Source organism: Oncorhynchus clarkii, chromosome 13 (assembly GCF_045791955.1).
Source record: "Oncorhynchus clarkii lewisi isolate Uvic-CL-2024 chromosome 13, UVic_Ocla_1.0, whole genome shotgun sequence".
Taxonomy (NCBI): Eukaryota; Metazoa; Chordata; class Actinopteri; order Salmoniformes; family Salmonidae; genus Oncorhynchus; species Oncorhynchus clarkii.
This window is the reverse complement of record NC_092159.1, coordinates 14,572,850-14,591,000: the sequence shown is the minus strand read 5'-3', so window position 1 is coordinate 14,591,000 and position 18,151 is coordinate 14,572,850. Positions and strand designations below refer to the sequence as shown.

At 43.8% G+C, this 18,151-nt stretch overlaps 1 protein-coding gene across 1 annotated transcript; it reads left to right on the top strand.

Moving 5' to 3' along the window:
- The first annotated feature begins 489 nt into the window (after positions 1 to 489).
- On the top strand, positions 490 to 17,916 carry LOC139424454 (ras-related protein Rab-3D-like). Its single transcript, XM_071176302.1, has 5 exons — positions 490 to 1,062; positions 9,446 to 9,691; positions 15,464 to 15,582; positions 15,864 to 15,988; positions 16,560 to 17,916. The coding sequence occupies exons 2-5, from the start codon at positions 9,446 to 9,448 to the stop codon at positions 16,742 to 16,744; spliced, it is 675 nt and encodes a 224-aa protein (XP_071032403.1). The 5' UTR covers positions 490 to 1,062; the 3' UTR covers positions 16,745 to 17,916.
- The last annotated feature ends 235 nt before the right edge of the window (positions 17,917 to 18,151 follow it).

Genomic DNA, 18,151 nt, shown 5'->3' with positions numbered 1-18,151 from the left:
AAGGAGCATTATTTATATGATCAGTCAGAGCCCTGGGTGGTACAGGCCAGTCAGCTAGACCATACCTTTCATATTGCTCTGTGTCAACTAGACTGTACAGTATGCTAGACTGCCTTCATCACTTTGCTGTGGGGATGGACATTCAGAAGGCTGAATGAAGAATGATGCAGCATTCAGGTGCTAGTTGGAACTTCTCAGTAATACATAAGGCCCTATTCAATCAAAACCGTAATGTGGGTTGGGTATCCTCCATGATAAGATATAAATACATTCCCACGGTTTAGTTAGTGGTATAAATATATCAACATGTGTCTAATACACAGGGTTGCGCCATTCTGGTAACTTTCCCCAAATTCCCCGGTTTTAAGGAAATCCTGGTAGGAGTTTTCCAGGATTTCTTATTCCCTCCTAATTCCAGGAATTTCCAACCAGGATTTGTGGAAAACCGGGGAATTTTGGTAAAGACACTGGCATTTTGAAACCCTACTCATATGCCTACATATCACACTATCGCTGATACTAAAGCTGATTGGGTTTTTCTTTTAACTACGCTGATCCCTGTATGTATTCTCATCTATATCGATTTAATATTTAGTAATACAATATTTCAGTAACTGTTGTAGAGGAAAAGGTGGAGAATCTTGTATTTGTTTGCCTGGTTGACTATACATTCCTTCTGAACTGTAACAATATAAACGTTGTTGAACGAGAGGGAGAGAAAATAAGAAAACTAACAATACATCAAAAAGCAACAATGTTGAAATGCACAACGCGCACCCCTGTGCGCACGGCACTCGTTAACTACCTTTGAAGTTCAGCAAACGGGCAACACTACATACAGAGGTTGTGTGAACGTGGATTCATCGCTGTTCTCTGGGTCGGTCTGTCGGTGACACTGGATTAATATAGGGAAACTTCCGCAGCCTTCCATATCGCAAAAATCTACGGAGGAGCGAGCATGAGATCCGGGAGTACCGTACAGTAGGCGAGAGGAAAGAAAGACATCGAGTTGGAACGGGAGGAGGGAGTGGACGAAAAAACGATTCACACACTGGATTTGAGGTAAAGAACGCGACAGTATTTTCAGGAGAATTTCTTATGAGGTTTTGTGTTTTGGTTCTTTTCTTATTTTTCATGTTGTACAGCAATGAGATATTGGCCATATGGAAGCCCGGAGATGCATCCCTTTCATGATTGTCAAACTCAAAAGTTATGGGTGTTTTTAATATTTTTCCGCAAAAGGCTACAATCAGTTTAGACTAGGACCACTCGTGTGGTTTTGGGACAGCTGTTGCCTTCTCTATGTAAAAATCTTTCAGCAAGTGCCTACAACCAGTATTCTCATTATTTTGTATGCTTTAGTCCTACTATATCAAAGTAGAGTAGACTAGGCCTATTTGTACAGATCTATTACCGTCAACTAAATACATTTATAAAATGACGAAAGCTGTTGGCCAACTTGAATTGGGAATTTATTGCCTTACTGTTTACTTTTTGAGCAGGCAGTTCAACGGTTTACATTTGTATATTAGTCTTCTAGTCTATTGGCCGTACATGCATGAGATTGTAATGTTTGCGTCCCAAATGGCACTCCCTAGTGCACAACTTGAAATAGGGTGCCATTCGGGATATAAACTTGGAACAGGGTGCCATTCCGCAGACAACCATAAATTGTTTGGGTCATCATATCCGGTTGGGAGGAATTAAAAGCGTCCCACCCATCACCTCAAACAAGTCACCTCCTTTACCGTTTCCATCCACATAAACAAACAAACACACCCCAGCTATGTGGTTCTGATCAGAAGTAGTGCACTCTAGACTAGGGAAAGTAGTATTTTTAGATATGCCCACTATGTACAGTGAGTGGAATGTTGCATCATGTCCTGACTCCTTCCTGCCTTCTACCACCACTGTGACTCAAGTCCCTCTTCCTCTGGGTCACGTCACGTACACCTTGTCACATAGAATAATGATTCTAGCCTCAGGTTGGAACATACTGAAATAGACTTGTAATGTTCCCAACTGTTAATAGTGGAATATGTCATTTTTACTTAATATACCTCCATTTTAAAGGGAAATGTGTAGTATCTTTGCTTTTGAATGTCCCTTTTGAAGGAGGGGAATATACCTGTGGTTTTATGATTGATAAAAAGGCCTACATTGAAATTGAATGTGTTGATATGGGTCAATTCTCCCCGTAAAAGCCACAAACATAGATGCCAACATGACCAACATGAATGCAGTCAGAATTGAGATCTAAGTGCTATTTTGGCAACAGTAACATGCACTGGTTTCTTCTAGTCGTGTTACTGTATTCAGTGTGTGTGTCTGTTGGGTCTCTGTAATGCTTAGTTTTTGTTGGCCAGATTAGTTTTTATGGCCCTGGATGGTTTGTGCTGAGCTGGTTGCCAAGGAAACGGTCTTAATCAGGCAAAGAGCACTGCTCAGCTCAGTGTCCCTCATATGCTCCAGGCCAGGAGAGACAGAGAGATGGAGGAGAGCTAGAGGGAGAAGAAGTGGACATTCTGGGGTCATTTCCATGTAAAAGGACCCATGAGCATCAACATGTGAAGTTTATAGGAGCATGTCAAATTGGGTTCCGAATCAGTCTATATTTTTGAGAAGTTGAGGCATATACATGGCCGTGAGGACACCGAGGTCCGGCTCTTTATGTGAAATGTTTTTTGGAATTCAGTCGGCGTCTTTACATATTGTTGAGAGTCAGAATAATAGAATACAAAAAGTGCCATTTCCAAACTTGGTTGCTGCAGATTTCCTTTTTCCCCTCACTGACAGTCACTCAATTAACTCATGTTTGTAAAACAAAATGTAGATTGGTAAATTAGTCTAGTTAGTCTAGCCAGCTATCTAAACTTGTCGTAATCATGGCCGAACTACCGACCGGGTGCATGCCCCGGGCTCCTGACCTCCAGGGGGCAACCATTGATTTTGTTCGTCACTTTCACTACTTTCATATTAACCTTGCATAAGTCATGGCAAAAAAAAGTAATGGTAAAATTTCAGACAATTTGCTTTAAAACAGTGACAATGTATCTCCACCCCATAGCAAAAATGTTTAGAATTGCAGGAAATGTTCTGTAAAACTACACAAAAAAAAGATGGTTCTGTAAAGCAAACATTTGTTTACCTTTTGTTAACAAAATACTTCTTCTGCTAACAGATCCCTCAGTATGTAATAAATGTTTTTTAATCCCGGTGCTGAGTTAATGTGTAGCAGCTAATTGTATGGCTAATAGGCTGTGTTTGTAGATCGAATACGGTGAAGGAAGCTACAGTGAAGCACGACAATGGGCCTCAGGATCTCGTCACAGTATCTCTGTGTATTCAAATTGCCATCAATAAAATGCAATTGTGTTCATTGTCCGTAGCTTATGCCTGTCCGTATCATAATGGGCGGCAGGTAGCCTAGTGGTTAGAGCATTGGACTAGTAACAGAAAGGTTGCAAGATCGAATCCCCAAGCTGACAAGGTAAAAATCTGTCATCCTGCCCCTGAACAAGACAGTTAACCCACTGTTCCTAGGCCGTCATTGAAGTAAGAATTTGTTCTTAACTGACCTGCTTGGTAAAATAAAATGGCACTCTGTTTACAACGTTGAGATCAGCAAACTGCTCGCCCACACGACGTCATACATGTGGTTTGCCGGTTGGATGTACTGACAAATTCTCAAAGAGTACGTTGGAGGTGGCTTATGGTAGAGAAATTAACATTCAATTCTCTGGCAACACATCTGGTGGATATTCCTGCAGTCAGCATGCCAATTGCACGCCCCCTCAACTTGTGACATCTGTGGCATTGTGTTGTGACACCACTGCACATTTTAGTGACCATTTTATTGTCCCCAGCACAAGGTGCACCTGTGTAATGATCATGCCGTAATCAGCTTTTTGATTTGCCACAGCTGTCAGGTGGATGGATTATCTTGGCAAAGGAAACATGCTCACGAACAGGGATGTAAACATATTTGTGCACTACATTTGAGAGAAATAAGCTTTTTGTGTGTTTGAACAATTTTCTTGGATAATTTATTTCAGGGACCAACACTACATTTTGCGTTTAGATTTTTGTTCAGTGTATATTTAGTGAACTTTTTAAGTTTAAGAAACATTTCCCTTTGCCTTAATTCTGTTAACAAAAACCCACATATCTTTAAGATATTTTCTAATGTCTCTCCCTCATTAGGAGGGAGGATAATGTTCACAAAAGTTACAAATGAAGGTATAGCCATCAATTAGTATTTTTACTGATAGCAATTTTGTTTGTGAAACTCAAATCCATTACCAAATCTGGAATTGGCTACAATGGGGGAAATCATAGTATTCACAAACTACAGTTGGGTTCACAAGTTTGCACAGCAGAGGACAGTAAAGAAAAGTAGAGTTTGGTACAGTGAAGAAATAGAGTAGATCAGACTAGAGTTGAGTACACTAATGTACTGTACTTTACTCTTCTGCTGAACTCTACTCTACTCTACTGGTCTGCTGTGCTTTACTTTGATGTCCAAACTTGTGAAACTTAGGCGTCTGTGATTGGTTCTGATTTGGTCCCGACCAATCAAATTTGCTGCTGTTTGGGGACAGAGCCCATTAAAATAATAGCCATGTGTGTAGAATAATACCCAAGGAGGATAGTTCATATTTATACCTAAGATACATCACCATGAAGAGAATGACGTTCATATCCATGATTATCCATTTCTGTGTAGTACATATCAGAGACCCATGATGAAATTCTGTTACCGGGTAGTAAGTAGACTCCTCAAGTCAATGTGTCATGTTATCGGTGACACGCCATTCTTTCTGCAGACATTGTTGAATCTTTATTTAGAGCAGATGTTTTTTAGAAAACGTGGACACAAACTATTCTGTTACCACACTTTGCATCTGCACAGTTCTTCCAGTGAATGTGTTTTTGTCTTCTATTATTAAAAGTAGTCCTTGTGCACAGAGTTGTATGGTTTGTTCAACTTTGAAATCAATGGTTTTTGTTTGGCATACATTTTACTGTGGAATTACCCTTGGCTTTTTATTCATACTGCAGGACAGGACTATAGCGACGGGGGGGGGGGGGGTGTACTCTGGCTTTCATTCGCGATGCAGGAAAATAGAGAGGGCTAGCGAGAGTTATGGAGGGAACCTGCTGACTCACAACATTGTCGTAAATTCACCCTGATCATCACATAGTCCGGTCCAATGACTGATCAAATATTGAATAGTTTTATAAAGTACAGTTGATGTCAGAAGTTTACTTACACCGTAGCCAGATGCATTTAAACTCAGTTTTTCACAATTCCTGACATTTAATTCTAATAAAAATTCTGTCTTAGGTCAGTTAGGATCACCACTTTATTTTAAGAATGGGAAATGTCACAATAATAGTAGAGAGAATGATTTATTTAAGCTTTTATTTCTTTCATCACATTCCCAGTGGGTCAAAAGTTGACATACACTCAATTAGTATTTGGTAGTATTGCCTTTAAATTGTTTAACTTGGGTCAAACGTTCCGGCCTTCCACAAGCTTCCCACAATACGTTGGGTAAATTTTGGCCCATTCCTCCTGACAGAGCTGGTGTAACTGAGTCAGGTTTGTAGGCCTCCTTGCTCGCACACACTTTTTCAGTTCTGCCCACAAATGTTCTATAGGATTGAGGTCAGGGCTTTGTGATGGCCACTCCAATACCTTGACTTTCTTGTCCTTAAGCCATTTTGCCACAACTTTGGAAGTATGCTTGGGGTCATTGTCCATTTGGAAGACCCATTTGTGGCCAAGCTTTAACTTCACTGACTGATGTCTTGAGATGTTGCTTCAATATATCCACATGACTGTCTTTCCTCATGATGCCATCTATTTTATGAAGTGCACCAGTCCCTCCTGCAGCAAAGCACCCCCACAACATGATGCGGCCACCCCCGTGCTTCACGATTGGGATGGTGTTCTTCAGGTTGCAAGCCTCCCCCTTTTTCCTCCAAACATAACGATGGTCATTCTGGCCAAACAGTTCTATTTTTGTTTTATCAGACCAGAGGACATTTCTCCAAAAAGTACAATTTTGTCCCCATAGTCTGGCTTTTTATGACGGTTTTGGAGCAGTGGCTTTTTCCTTGCTGAGTGGTCTTTCAGGTTATATCGATATAAATGACTAATGATGATAAATACAATCCACCTGTGTGTAATCAAGTCTCCGTATAAATGCACCTGCACTGTGATAGTCTCAGAGGTCCGTTAAAAGCGCAGAGAGCATCATGAAGAACAAGGAACACACCAGGCAGGTCCGAGATACTGTTGTGAAGAAGTTTAAAGCCGGATTTGGATACAAAAATATTTCCCAAGCTTTAAACATCCCAAGGATCACTGTGCAAGCGATAATATTGAAATGGAAGGAGTATCAGACCACTGCAAATCTACCAAGACCTGGCCGTCCCTCTAAACTTTCAGCTCATACAAGAAGACTGATCAGAGATGCAGCCAAGAGGCCCATGATCACCCTGGATGAACTGCAGAGATCTACAGCTGAGGTGGGAGACTCTGTCCATAGGACAACAATCAGTCGTATATTGCACAAATCTGGCCTTTATGGAAGAGTGGCAAGAAGAAAGCCATTTCTTAAAGATATCCATAAAAAGTGTTGTTTAAAGTTTGCCACAAGCCACCTGGGAGACACACCAAACATGTGGAAGAAGGTGCTCTGGTCAGATGAAACCAAAATTGAACTTTTTGGCAACAATGCAAAACGTTATGTTTGGCATAAAAGCAACACAGCTGAACACACCATCCCCACTGTCAAACATGGTGGTGGCAGCATCATGGTTTGGGCCTGCTTTTCTTCAGCAGGGACAGGGAAGATGGTTAAAATTGATGGGAAGATGGATGGAGCCAAATACAGGACCATTCTGGAAGAAAACCTGATGGAGTCTGCAAAAGACCTGAGACTGGGACGGAGATTTGTCTTCCAACAAGACAATGATCCAAAACATAAAGCAAAATCTACAATGGAATGGTTCAAAAATAAACATATCCAGGTGTTAGAATGGCCAAGTCAAAGTCCAGACCTGAATCCAATCGAGAATCTGTGGAAAGAACTGAAAACTGCTGTTCACAAATGCTCTCCATCCAACCTCACTGAGCTCGAGCTGTGGACTCGATTTACTGTGCATATAGATACTTTTGTACGTGTTTCCTCCAGCATTTTCACAAGGTCCTTTGCTGTTGTTCTGGGATTGATTTGCACTTTTCGCACCAAAGTACGTTCCTCTCTAGGAGACAGAACGGGTCTCCTTCCTGAGCGGCCTGACGGCTGCGTGGTCCCATGGTGTTTATACTTGCGTACCATTGTTTGTACAGATGAACGTGGTACCTTCAGGCATTTGGAAATTGCTCCCAAGGATGAACAAGACTTGTGGAGGCCTATAATTTTTTGGTGTTGGCTGATTTCTTTTGATTTTCCCATGATGTTAAGAAAAGAGGCACTGAGTTTGAAGGTACGCCTTGAAATTAGAGGTTGACCGATTTTAATCGGGATGGCCGATTTATTTAGGTCCGATTTCAAGTTTTCATAACAATCGGAAATCGGTATTTTTGGGCGCCGATTTAAAACAAAACAAAAAATATATATATTTTTTAAAATATATTTTTATACCTTTTAACTAGGCAAGTCAGTTTAAGAACACATTCTTACTTACTCAATGATGGCCTAGGAACGGTTAACTGCCTCGTTCAGGGGCAGAACGACAGATTTTCACCTTGTCAGCACGGGGGAATTCAATCTTGCAACCTTACAGTTAACTCGTCCAACGCAATAACGACCTGCCTCTCGCTCATTGCCTGTTACACGAATGCAGTAAGCCAAGGTAAGTTGCTAGCTAGCATTAAACTTATCTTATAAAAAACAATCAATCATAATCACCAGTTAACTACACATGGTTGATGATATTACTAGATATTATCTAGCGTGTCCTGCATTGCATATAATGTGACTGAGCATACAAGTATGTAAGTATCTGACTGAACGGTGGTAGGCAGAAGCAGGCGCGTAAACATTCATTCAAACAGCACTTTCGTGCATTTTGCCAGCAGTTCTTCGTTGTGCGTTGCACTGTTTATGACTTCAAGCCTATCAACTCCCGATATGAGGCTGGTGTAACCGAAGTGAAATGGCTAGCTAGTTAGCACGCGCTAATAGCGTTTCAAACGTCACTTGCTCTAAGTCTTCTAGTAGTTGTTTCCCTTCCTCATGGGTAATGCTGCTTCGAGGGTGGCTGTTGTCGTTGTGTTCCTGGTTCGAGCCCAGGGAGGAGCGAGGAGAGGGACAGAAGCTATACTGTTACACTGGCAATACTAAAGTGCCTATAAGAACATCCAATAGTCAAAGGAACTTGTTAAAGCGAGGCGTCCCTCTCAGGGAACGCCACCCCCCCCCCCCTTCAGCTGGAACCGTGGCGCAGGCAATGCAAAAATATTCTTAGAAATACAAATGGTATAGAGGGAAATAGTCCTATAATTCCTATAATAACTACAACCTAAAACTTCTTACCTGGGAATATTGAAGTCTCATATTAAAAGGAACCACCAGCTTTCATATGTTCTCATGTTCTGAGCAAGGAACTGAAACGTTAGCTTTCTTACATAGCACATATTGCACTTTTACTTTCTTCTCCAACACTTTGTTTTTGCATTATTTAAACCAAATTGAACATGTTTCATTATTTACTTGAGGCTAATTAGATTTTATTGATGTATTATAGTAAGTTATATTAAGTTGTCATTATATTAAGTTGTCATTATTACAAATAAATAAAAAATTGGCCAACTAATCGGTATCTGCTTTTTTGGTCCTCCAATAATCGGTATCGGCGTTGAAAAATCATAATCGGTCGACCTCTACTTGAAATGCATCCACAGGTACACCTCCAATTGACTCAAATTCTGTCAATTAGCCTATTAGAAGCTTCTAAAGCCTCAACATTTTCTGGAATTTTCCAAGCTGTTTAAAGGCACAGTCAACTTTAGTGTACTGGAACCCACTGGAATTGTGATACAGTGAATTATAAATGAAATAATCTGTCTGTAAACAATTGTTGGGAAAATTGCTTGTCATGCACAAAGTAGATGTCCTAACTGACTTGCCAAAACTATAGTTTGTTAACAAGAAATTTGTGGAGTGTTTGAAAAACAAGTTTTAATGACTCCAACCTAAGTGTATGTAAACTTCCGTCTTCAACTGTATGTGGGCGGGGTGAGGCCCAAACAATATGACCATTTTGAAATTGCACAACTCAATTGGCCTCTGGGTCACCATAATCATAACGTTCTTTAACTGGTCGTTCGTTACAGGACCATTTCCGTTATAACAGTGTGTGTCGTACTGAACGCACCCCTGGTCTAGGAGTTGCACTGCTTCAACTGTCTCCTCCTCTCCGCTCCTAGATGGCGCTGGCGAGCGACCCCGGTGCCGGCCAGCAGCAGACCCAGGCCCAGAAGGATGCCGCGGACCAGAACTTTGACTACATGTTCAAGCTGCTGATCATCGGCAACAGCAGCGTGGGGAAGACCAGCTTCCTGTTCCGCTACGCTGACGACTCCTTTACCTCGGCCTTCGTCTCCACCGTGGGCATCGACTTCAAGGTTAAGACGGTCTACCGCAACGAGAAGAGGGTCAAGCTACAGATCTGGGTAAGATGGGGTTTGATTTTGATTCATTAGGATCCCCGTTAGCCGACGCCAATGGCGACAGCTAGTCTTACTGGGAAAAGACAATACTTTACAAAATATATACATTTAAAAACATGAACATGTAGTGTGTGTGCATCTGTCAGTTCCACAGACATGTCAGTACGTGCGCACAACCAGTAGGGCACATGTCAGGACATGCGCACAACAAGTAGGGCACATGTCGGTACGTGCGCACAACCAGTAGGGCACATGTCGGTACGTGCGCACAACCAGTAGGGCACATGTCGGTACGTGCGCACAACCAGTAGGGCACATGTCGGTACGTGCGCACAACCAGTAGGGCACATGTCGGTACGTGCGCACAACCAGTAGGGCACATGTCGGTACGTGCGCACAACCAGTAGGGCACATGTCGGTACGTGCGCACAACCAGTAGGGCACATGTCGGTACGTGCGCACAACCAGTAGGGCACATGTCGGTACGTGCGCACAACCAGTAGGGCACATGTCGGTACGTGCGCACAACCAGTAGGGCACATGTCGGTACGTGCGCACAACCAGTAGGGCACATGTCGGTACGTGCGCACAACCAGTAGGGCACATGTCGGTACGTGCGCACAACCAGTAGGGCACATGTCGGTACGTGCGCACAACCAGTAGGGCACATGTCGGTACGTGCGCACAACCAGTAGGGCACATGTCGGTACGTGCGCACAACCAGTAGGGCACATGTCGGTACGTGCGCACAACCAGTAGGGCACATGTCGGTACGTGCGCACAACCAGTAGGGCACATGTCGGTACGTGCGCACAACCAGTAGGGCACATGTCGGTACGTGCGCACAACCAGTAGGGCACATGTCGGTACGTGCGCACAACCAGTAGGGCACATGTCGGTACGTGCGCACAACCAGTAGGGCACATGTCGGTACGTGCGCACAACCAGTAGGGCACATGTCGGTACGTGCGCACAACCAGTAGGGCACATGGGGGAGAGGCAGTTTTGTTTTTTGAAACCAGGTTTGCTGTTCATTTGCGCTATATGAGAGAGGAGTTCCATGCACTCTTGGCTCTGTATAATACTGTACGTTTTCTTGAATTTATTCTGGACCTTGGGACTGTGAAAAGACCCCTGGTGGCATGTCTTCTGGGGTAAGTGTGTGTCAGTGTTGTGTGTCAGCAGACTAGGCAAACTATTTGGAATGTCCAACACATTGATGGTTCTTATAAAAACACGAAGTGATGCAGGCAGTCTCTCCTCAACTCTCAGCCCAGAGAGACTGGCTGGATCGTATTTATATCAGCCCTCTGACTACAATGACAAGCAAGACGTACCGCTCTGTTCTGGGCCAGCTGCACTTTAACTAGGTCTTTCTTTGCAGCACTTGACCATGACTGGACAATAATCAAGATAAGATAAAACTAGAGCCTGCAGGACTTGCAGTGTGGTGTCAAAAAAGCAGAGAATCTCTTTATTACGGACAGACCTCTCCCCATCTTTACAACCATTGAATCTAGATGTTTTGACCATGACAGTTTACCATCTAAGGTAGCGCCAAGTAATTTTGTCTCTTCAACTTGTTCAACAGCCACACCATGCATTACCAGATTCAGCTGAGGTCTAGGACTTAGGGAAGGATTTGTACCAAATACAATGCTCTTAGTTTTAGAGATGTTCAGGACCAGTTTATTACTGGCTATCCATTCCAAAACAGACTGCCACTCTATAAGGCTTTCTGTGACTCTATTAGCTGTGGTTGCTGACATGTACAGTGAGGGAAAAAAGTATTTGATCCCCTGCTGATTTTGTACGTTTGCCCACTGACAAAGAAACGATCAGTCTATAATTTTATTGGTAGGTTTATTTGAACAGTGAGAGACAGAATAACAACAAACAAATCCAGACAAATGCATTTCAAAAATGTTATACATTGATTTGCATTTTAATGAGGGAAATAAGTATTTGACCCCTCTGCAAAACCCTTGTTGGCAATCAGAGGTCAGACGTTTCTTGTAGTTGGCCACCAGGTTTGCACACATCTCAGGAGGGATTTTGTCCCACTCCTCTCCAAACTTCAGACGGGCATGTATATGTGCTTTCTTGAGCAGGGGGACCTTGCGACCTTCCAGCCTTGTGTAGATCTACAATCTTGTCCCTGACATCCTTGGAGAGCTCTTTGGTCTGGTGGAGAGTTTGGAATCTGATTGATTAATTGCTTCTGTGGACAGGTGTCTTTTATACAGGTAACAAACTGAGATTAGGAGCACTCCCTTTAAGAGTGTGTTCCTGATCTCAGCTCGTTACCTGTATAAAAGACACCTGGGAGCCAGAAATCTTTCTGATTGAGAGGGGGTCAAATACTTATTTCCCTTATTAAAATGCAAATCAATTTCTAACATTTTTGACATATTTTTCTGGATATTTGTGTTGTTATTCTGTCTCTCACTGTTCAAATAAACCTACCATTAAATTTACAGACTGATCATTTCTTTGTCAGTGGGCAAACATACAAAATCAGTAGGGGTTCAAATACTTTTTTTCCCTCACTGTATATGGTTGAATCATCAGCATACATGGACACACAGGCTTTGTTCAGTGCCAGTACAGGTCAGTAGTAAAAAATAGAAAAGAGTAGAGGGCTGCCCTTCGGTACACCACACCTGACATGTTTGACATTAGAGAAGCTTCCATTAAAGAAAACCCCTGAGTTATATTTATATAGATTGCCATATCGTGGATTCAGAGTTGAGGTTGAAAAGCCATACGTTTTCTCAACAACAGGTTATGGTCAATAATATCGAAGGCTGCGCTGAAAACAGAATAACAACCACAAACTTATTTCAGCCAATTATCAGTCATTTGTGTCAGTACATTGCATGTTGCCCTTCTCTATGTAAGCATGCTGAAAGTCTACAGAGAAATAGCACTGTATCTGGTCAAACATGTTTTTTCCTAAGAGCTGGCAGCGAGCTGGCAGCAAGGGGGTCAAAGGTTATAGGGAAGGGGTGTCAAACTTGAGGGAGGGTGTGTGTGCGGATCCTTGTTCACATTCTTGCTTGTTAATGTGCCTTTTTTCCTGCTATGTTCGCCTGGCTTGTTTTACCAGCCAGAACAAGAGAGGAAGGCAAGGAAGTTTTTGCTAATAACAACATTCATTCTCAGATTATTTTTTTACCCTTAAGTTCCAGCAGGCTGCTCTCTCTGATGATATGCTGAGTGAGCAGGATGTTTGTCCACTGAAATAACAGCTATACAGATCAGAGGGGCCCACAGTTGCATGAAACATGGTGCCTGTTTACTGTATTATGTACAAGTATCTGAAATGGCACCCTATTCCCTCATTCACTACTTTTGACCTGGGCCCATGTAGTGCACTATATGGGGAATAGGGTGCCATTTTGGACACAGACGTTAACCACACTTGACGTTGAATATCATCCCTGGACGTCCACTTCATAAAAGATGCAGAAGGCTGTGCTGCTGTCTCTGCTTTCTAATATGCTCACAGTGCAATCTGACACCCAGTACATTTGGGTCATTTAGCAGACTCTCCTATCCAGAGCAACTTGCAGGAGGAACTAGGGATAAGTACATGTTTCACCTAGTCAGCTCAGGGATTCGAACCAGCAAGCTTTCGGTTACTGGCCCAACGTTCTTGACTGCTAGGCTACTTGCCGCCCTATACATGGGGCTGAGTCACTGGCTTACTGGGGCTCTCTCATGCTGTCCCTGGAGGGGGTGCGTCACCTGAGTGGGTTGATTCACTGATGTGGTCATCCTGTCTGGGTTGCCCCCCCCCCCCCCCCCCCCCCCCTTGGGTTGTGCCGTGGCGGAGGTCTTTGTGGGCTATACTCAGCCTTGTCTCAGGATGGTAAGTTGGTGGTTGAAGATATCCCTCTAGTGGTGTGGGGGCTGTGCTTTGGCAAAGTGGGTGGGGTTATATCCTTCCTGTTTGGCCCTGTCTGGGGGTGTCCTCGGATGGGGCCACAGTGTCTCCTAACCCCTCCTGTCTCAGCCTCCAGTATTTATGCTGCAGTAGTTTATGTGTCGGGGGGCTAGGGTCAGTTTGTTATATCTGGAGTACTTCTCCTGTCCTATTTGGTGTCCTGTGTGAATTTAAGTGTGCGTTCTCTAATTCTCTCTTTCTCTCTCTCGGAGGACCTGAGCCCTAGGACCATGCCCCAGGACTACCTGACATGATGACTCCTTGCTGTCACCAGTCCACCTGGCCGTGCTGCTGCTCCAGTTTCTTTCAACTGTTCTGCCTTATTATTATTCGACCATGCTGGTCATTTATGAACATTTGAACATCTTGGCCATGTTCTGTTATAATCTCCACCCGGCACAGCCAGAAGAGGACTGGCCATCCCACATATGCTCTCTCTAATTCTCTCTTTCTTTCTCTCTCTCGGAGGACCTGAGCCCTAGGACCATGCCCCAGGAATATCTGACATGATGACTCCTTGCTGTCCCCAGTCCACCTGACTGTGCTGCTGCTCCAGTTTCAACTGTTCTGCCTTATTATTATTCGACCATGCTGGTCATTTATGAACATTTGAACATCTTGACCATGTTCTGTTATAATCTCCACCCGGCACAGCCAGAAGAGGACTGGCCACCCCACATAGCCTGGTTCCTCTCTAGGTTTCTTCCTAGGTTTTGGCCTTTCTAGGGAGTTTTTCCTAGCCACCGTGCTTCTACACCTGCATTGCTTGCTGTTTGGGGTTTTAGGCTGGGTTTCTGTACAGCACTTTGAGATATCAGCTGATGTACGAAGGGCTATATAAATACATTTGATTTGATTTATACATGCCTGTTACAATATTACCGTCTGTCGGATAGGGTTCTCACAAGAAGAAGATTGGGTCTGCGTCCCAAATGGCACCCTGTTACCTATATAGTGGACTACTTTTGATAAAGAAGTGCACTATGTAGGTATAGGGAAAAGGGTGCCTAGAAGATTCTCTCACAGTAGCTTACTCACCACTACACTAAACTACTGGTCATATCTTTATGACTCCTGATATGTTGCTTTCTAGATAAACCATCCACATTAGCTTAGTTGTAATATTGATTATTCGTTGAGGTGTTATTGCTAGTGGCCTGACCAGGAACAACTTCCAGGTCCTAGTTACAGCTACTATAACTAGGGCCCAGAGTTGTTCCTGCTCAGGATGGAATAACTCCTTGCCCTATAGTTGTGGGTTCTGTTAGTCAGACCGGGTTTACGGTATTCTGCAGTGGTGCCATTGTATCCTGGTGTACATAGAGGGTGTGGAAACATGAGGGCTGTCTTGACATGGATTTCCCTCCGCTATGCTGTGCTTATGAGTTAATCATTGTCTTCTTTCCTTGTGCTGAGTAGGCTACAGTTAACCAGTTAACCCCTAATACTCCCCCACTACTCACATAAGGTATGGCACCATTGTGTCTGTATGATGGATGGCCCTCATGGCTTTTGCTGGGCTGGGGCAATGTGAACCCCCATAGAAATACCCTGTTTTCAAGTCAATGAGGTCATAATGTGTGATGCAGCGTGGGCTGCAGGGCCGACGGCGCGTGGGCTGCAGGGCCGACGGCGTGTTGGTTGACAGTGTTTCTGTATGCTAGGTGAACCATGGCGGCTACTCAGCTGTATGTTGTTGCAGTAAGACCAGGCCTATTGTGTTTTGAAACTGGGGGGGTCCATTTAAGCTGTGCTGTGTGTATTTATTTAAGTGGAGGGATAGACGAAATGGTACTGACTCTTTAAAACAACCGTGTGTGTGACAGGACACGGCGGGGCAGGAGCGTTACAGGACCATCACCACAGCCTACTACAGAGGAGCCATGGGCTTCCTGCTCATGTATGACATCACCAACCAGGACTCCTTCTACGCTGTGCAGGACTGGTGGGTCATATCCCCTTCTGGATCAATAAAGTTTATTCAATTTGACACAGACATTCACACTAACTGTGTGTGTGTGTGTGTGTGTGCGCACAGGACTTGTGGGTACAGTACTCCCATGGGGCTCTGCTTTCTCCCTTACCTGTTGTTGGAAAATCATGAGTCATGAAACAGCTGGAATGCAAGGGTTTTCCAACACTATTTACCTCTGAGGTTATATACAGTAACAGATACATACTAATGTTATGGAAGTCGTATATTGATTGTTGTTGTCCGGTCTCCAGGGCGACCCAGATCAAGACGTACTCGTGGGACAACGCCCAGGTGATCCTGGTGGGGAACAAGGCTGACCTGGAGGACGACAGGCTGGTTCCAGCAGAGGACGGACAGAGACTGGCTGATGAACTGGGTAGGAGAGAACACACACACACACACACACTGTCTGCCTCTCGCTCTCTCTCTCTCTGAGGACGGACAGAGACTGGCTGATGAACTGGGTAGGAGAGAACACACACACACACACTGTCTGCCTCTCGCTCTCTCTCTGAGGACGGACAGAGACTGGCTGAAATGGGTAGGAGAGAACACACACACACACTGTCTGCCTCTCGCTCGCTCTCTCTCTCTCTCTCTCTCTCTCTCTCTCTCTCTCTCTCTCTCTCTCTCTCTCTCTCTCTCTCTGAGGACGGACAGAGACTGGCTGACAAGCAGGGTGGCAGAGATGCGCGCGCGCGCGCACACACACACACACACACACACACACACACGAGTCTATATACTCGTCTGTCTCCTGTCTCTCAACCTTAAAAGACAGACTAACATTGGTATATAGACAGTACACACCCAGAAAATAAACAAATACTGTATATGAATACTTCAACATATACACTCACAGAGAATACAAAACAAGTCAAGTCTTTTGCTGGGCTTGTTGCTTCTAGTAATCCTTTGTTTCCCTGTTCTCCTCCCTCTTTCTCCAGGGTTCCAGTTCTTCGAGGCCAGTGCCAAAGACAACATCAACGTGAAGCAGGTGTTCGAGCGTCTCGTCGACGTCATCTGCGAGAAGATGAGCGAGAGCGTGAATGGGGAGCCCAGCCCATTGGCCAATCACAAGGACCCCAGCCTGCAGGACACGCCCCCAGACAAGGGTGGCTGCTCCTGCTGATAACGCCTTAAACATACATACCGTATACATGCTCGTACACACACACACACACTGAAAAAATTAAATACACAACCACTCCCACACACGCTCATTGACTTGCCAGAAATCTAGCGTTGTGAATGTACTTTTGGTTTTGTATAACATTGTTGCTACTATCCCTATTACCGACTGGTTCCCCAGTCTCTTGCACTCACTTTGCTTCTAACAACAGATTTCACATCAGTCCTCTTGTTTAGAATGAGCTGATGGAATGTATTTTGCTATAGGATAAGCTTCTCGGAGTAGTGTGAAGTTTCCCCTAGACGCTGATCTTGGGTCAGTTTTACCTTCCCCCCACTAATGGTTAGGATTGGGGAGGGTAAGCTGATCCTAGATCTGTACCAAGGGAGACTTCATCTGGGAACCTTCCCACAACCCAAGCCTAGCCTGAGAAACGTTGTTCAGCGCTGTAGTTCAGATATGTTTGATTGTGTCTTGATCATACTGCCCCCATGTGGATATTGAATGTTACTGCAGCAATAATGGAAGCACCCACTAATCGTGTCAATAGCTCAGGTGGGTCTGCCTAATGTCAATGACAATGTAGGGCCCTGAGTTTCTCCTGGCTGCTTGGTGTAAAAACTCAAGGCCCTATACTAAGGGAGTGTCTAGAGGGCTGGCTTATGAGGCTATTGCTTAGGAATGTTCATCTGTAGCCTATACACTGTAAAACCAAAATGTCAGGTCAACAATGACTAACCAACCAACTTGCCAAAGTTTCTTGACTCAACTAGATGTTGGGGGTCAATTCAATTTCAATGCAGTCAATTCAGAAACTGAACTTCCATTTTTATTCTCATGGAGTAGCGTTGAGGAGAATTTAGAATTTCAGTTTACTCCCTGCATTGGCTGAATTGAAAAGGAATTGACCCCCAACCGTGCTGGACCTTCCTGCCCTGCACTGTCCCACTAACTACTGGAACTGAATGAGCTATTAGATTCTACATCAGACATTGAATGGAAAAACGACTTACTATATTTGTGTCTGGTTTGGTTGTGTTTTATAGGTTCATGTCTTAGTGCTCAGGTCAAATGTGAAAGTCATAGCATGATTTTGTTTGATTAATTTCAGTCAATGACTGTCTGCTCAATCCCCTCGAATGAATGAAATAAAAAATGTAATGTCAATTGAATGAAGTCCGGTCAGGTGTATCTCTCCTTCTTTCATCCCAAAATATCTTCATTTGCCTACGATCAATTACAGTAACTGTTTAGTAACATGTGACTTCCTCATTCAATGGTTGTCGTAAAAACGGCTTCTAATTACTGTATACTGTAAGGTGAATGCTATGAACTCCCATGTCAGTCCACAGGTATGAATACAGTTTACTTGTTGCTGTTGTTTGTGGTCATTTGACATAGACCTAG

Bases quoted from the DNA above. Each gene is read 5' to 3' on its own strand.
- LOC139424454 (XM_071176302.1), top strand. From the start codon at position 9,446: ATGGCGCTGGCGAGCGACCCCGGTGCCGGCCAGCAGCAGACCCAGGCC. The intron at 9,692-15,463 runs GTAAGATGGGGT...TGTGTGTGACAG, and splicing joins GGGTCAAGCTACAGATCTGG to GACACGGCGGGGCAGGAGCG. The intron at 15,989-16,559 runs GTAGGAGAGAAC...CTCTTTCTCCAG, and splicing joins GAGACTGGCTGATGAACTGG to GGTTCCAGTTCTTCGAGGCC.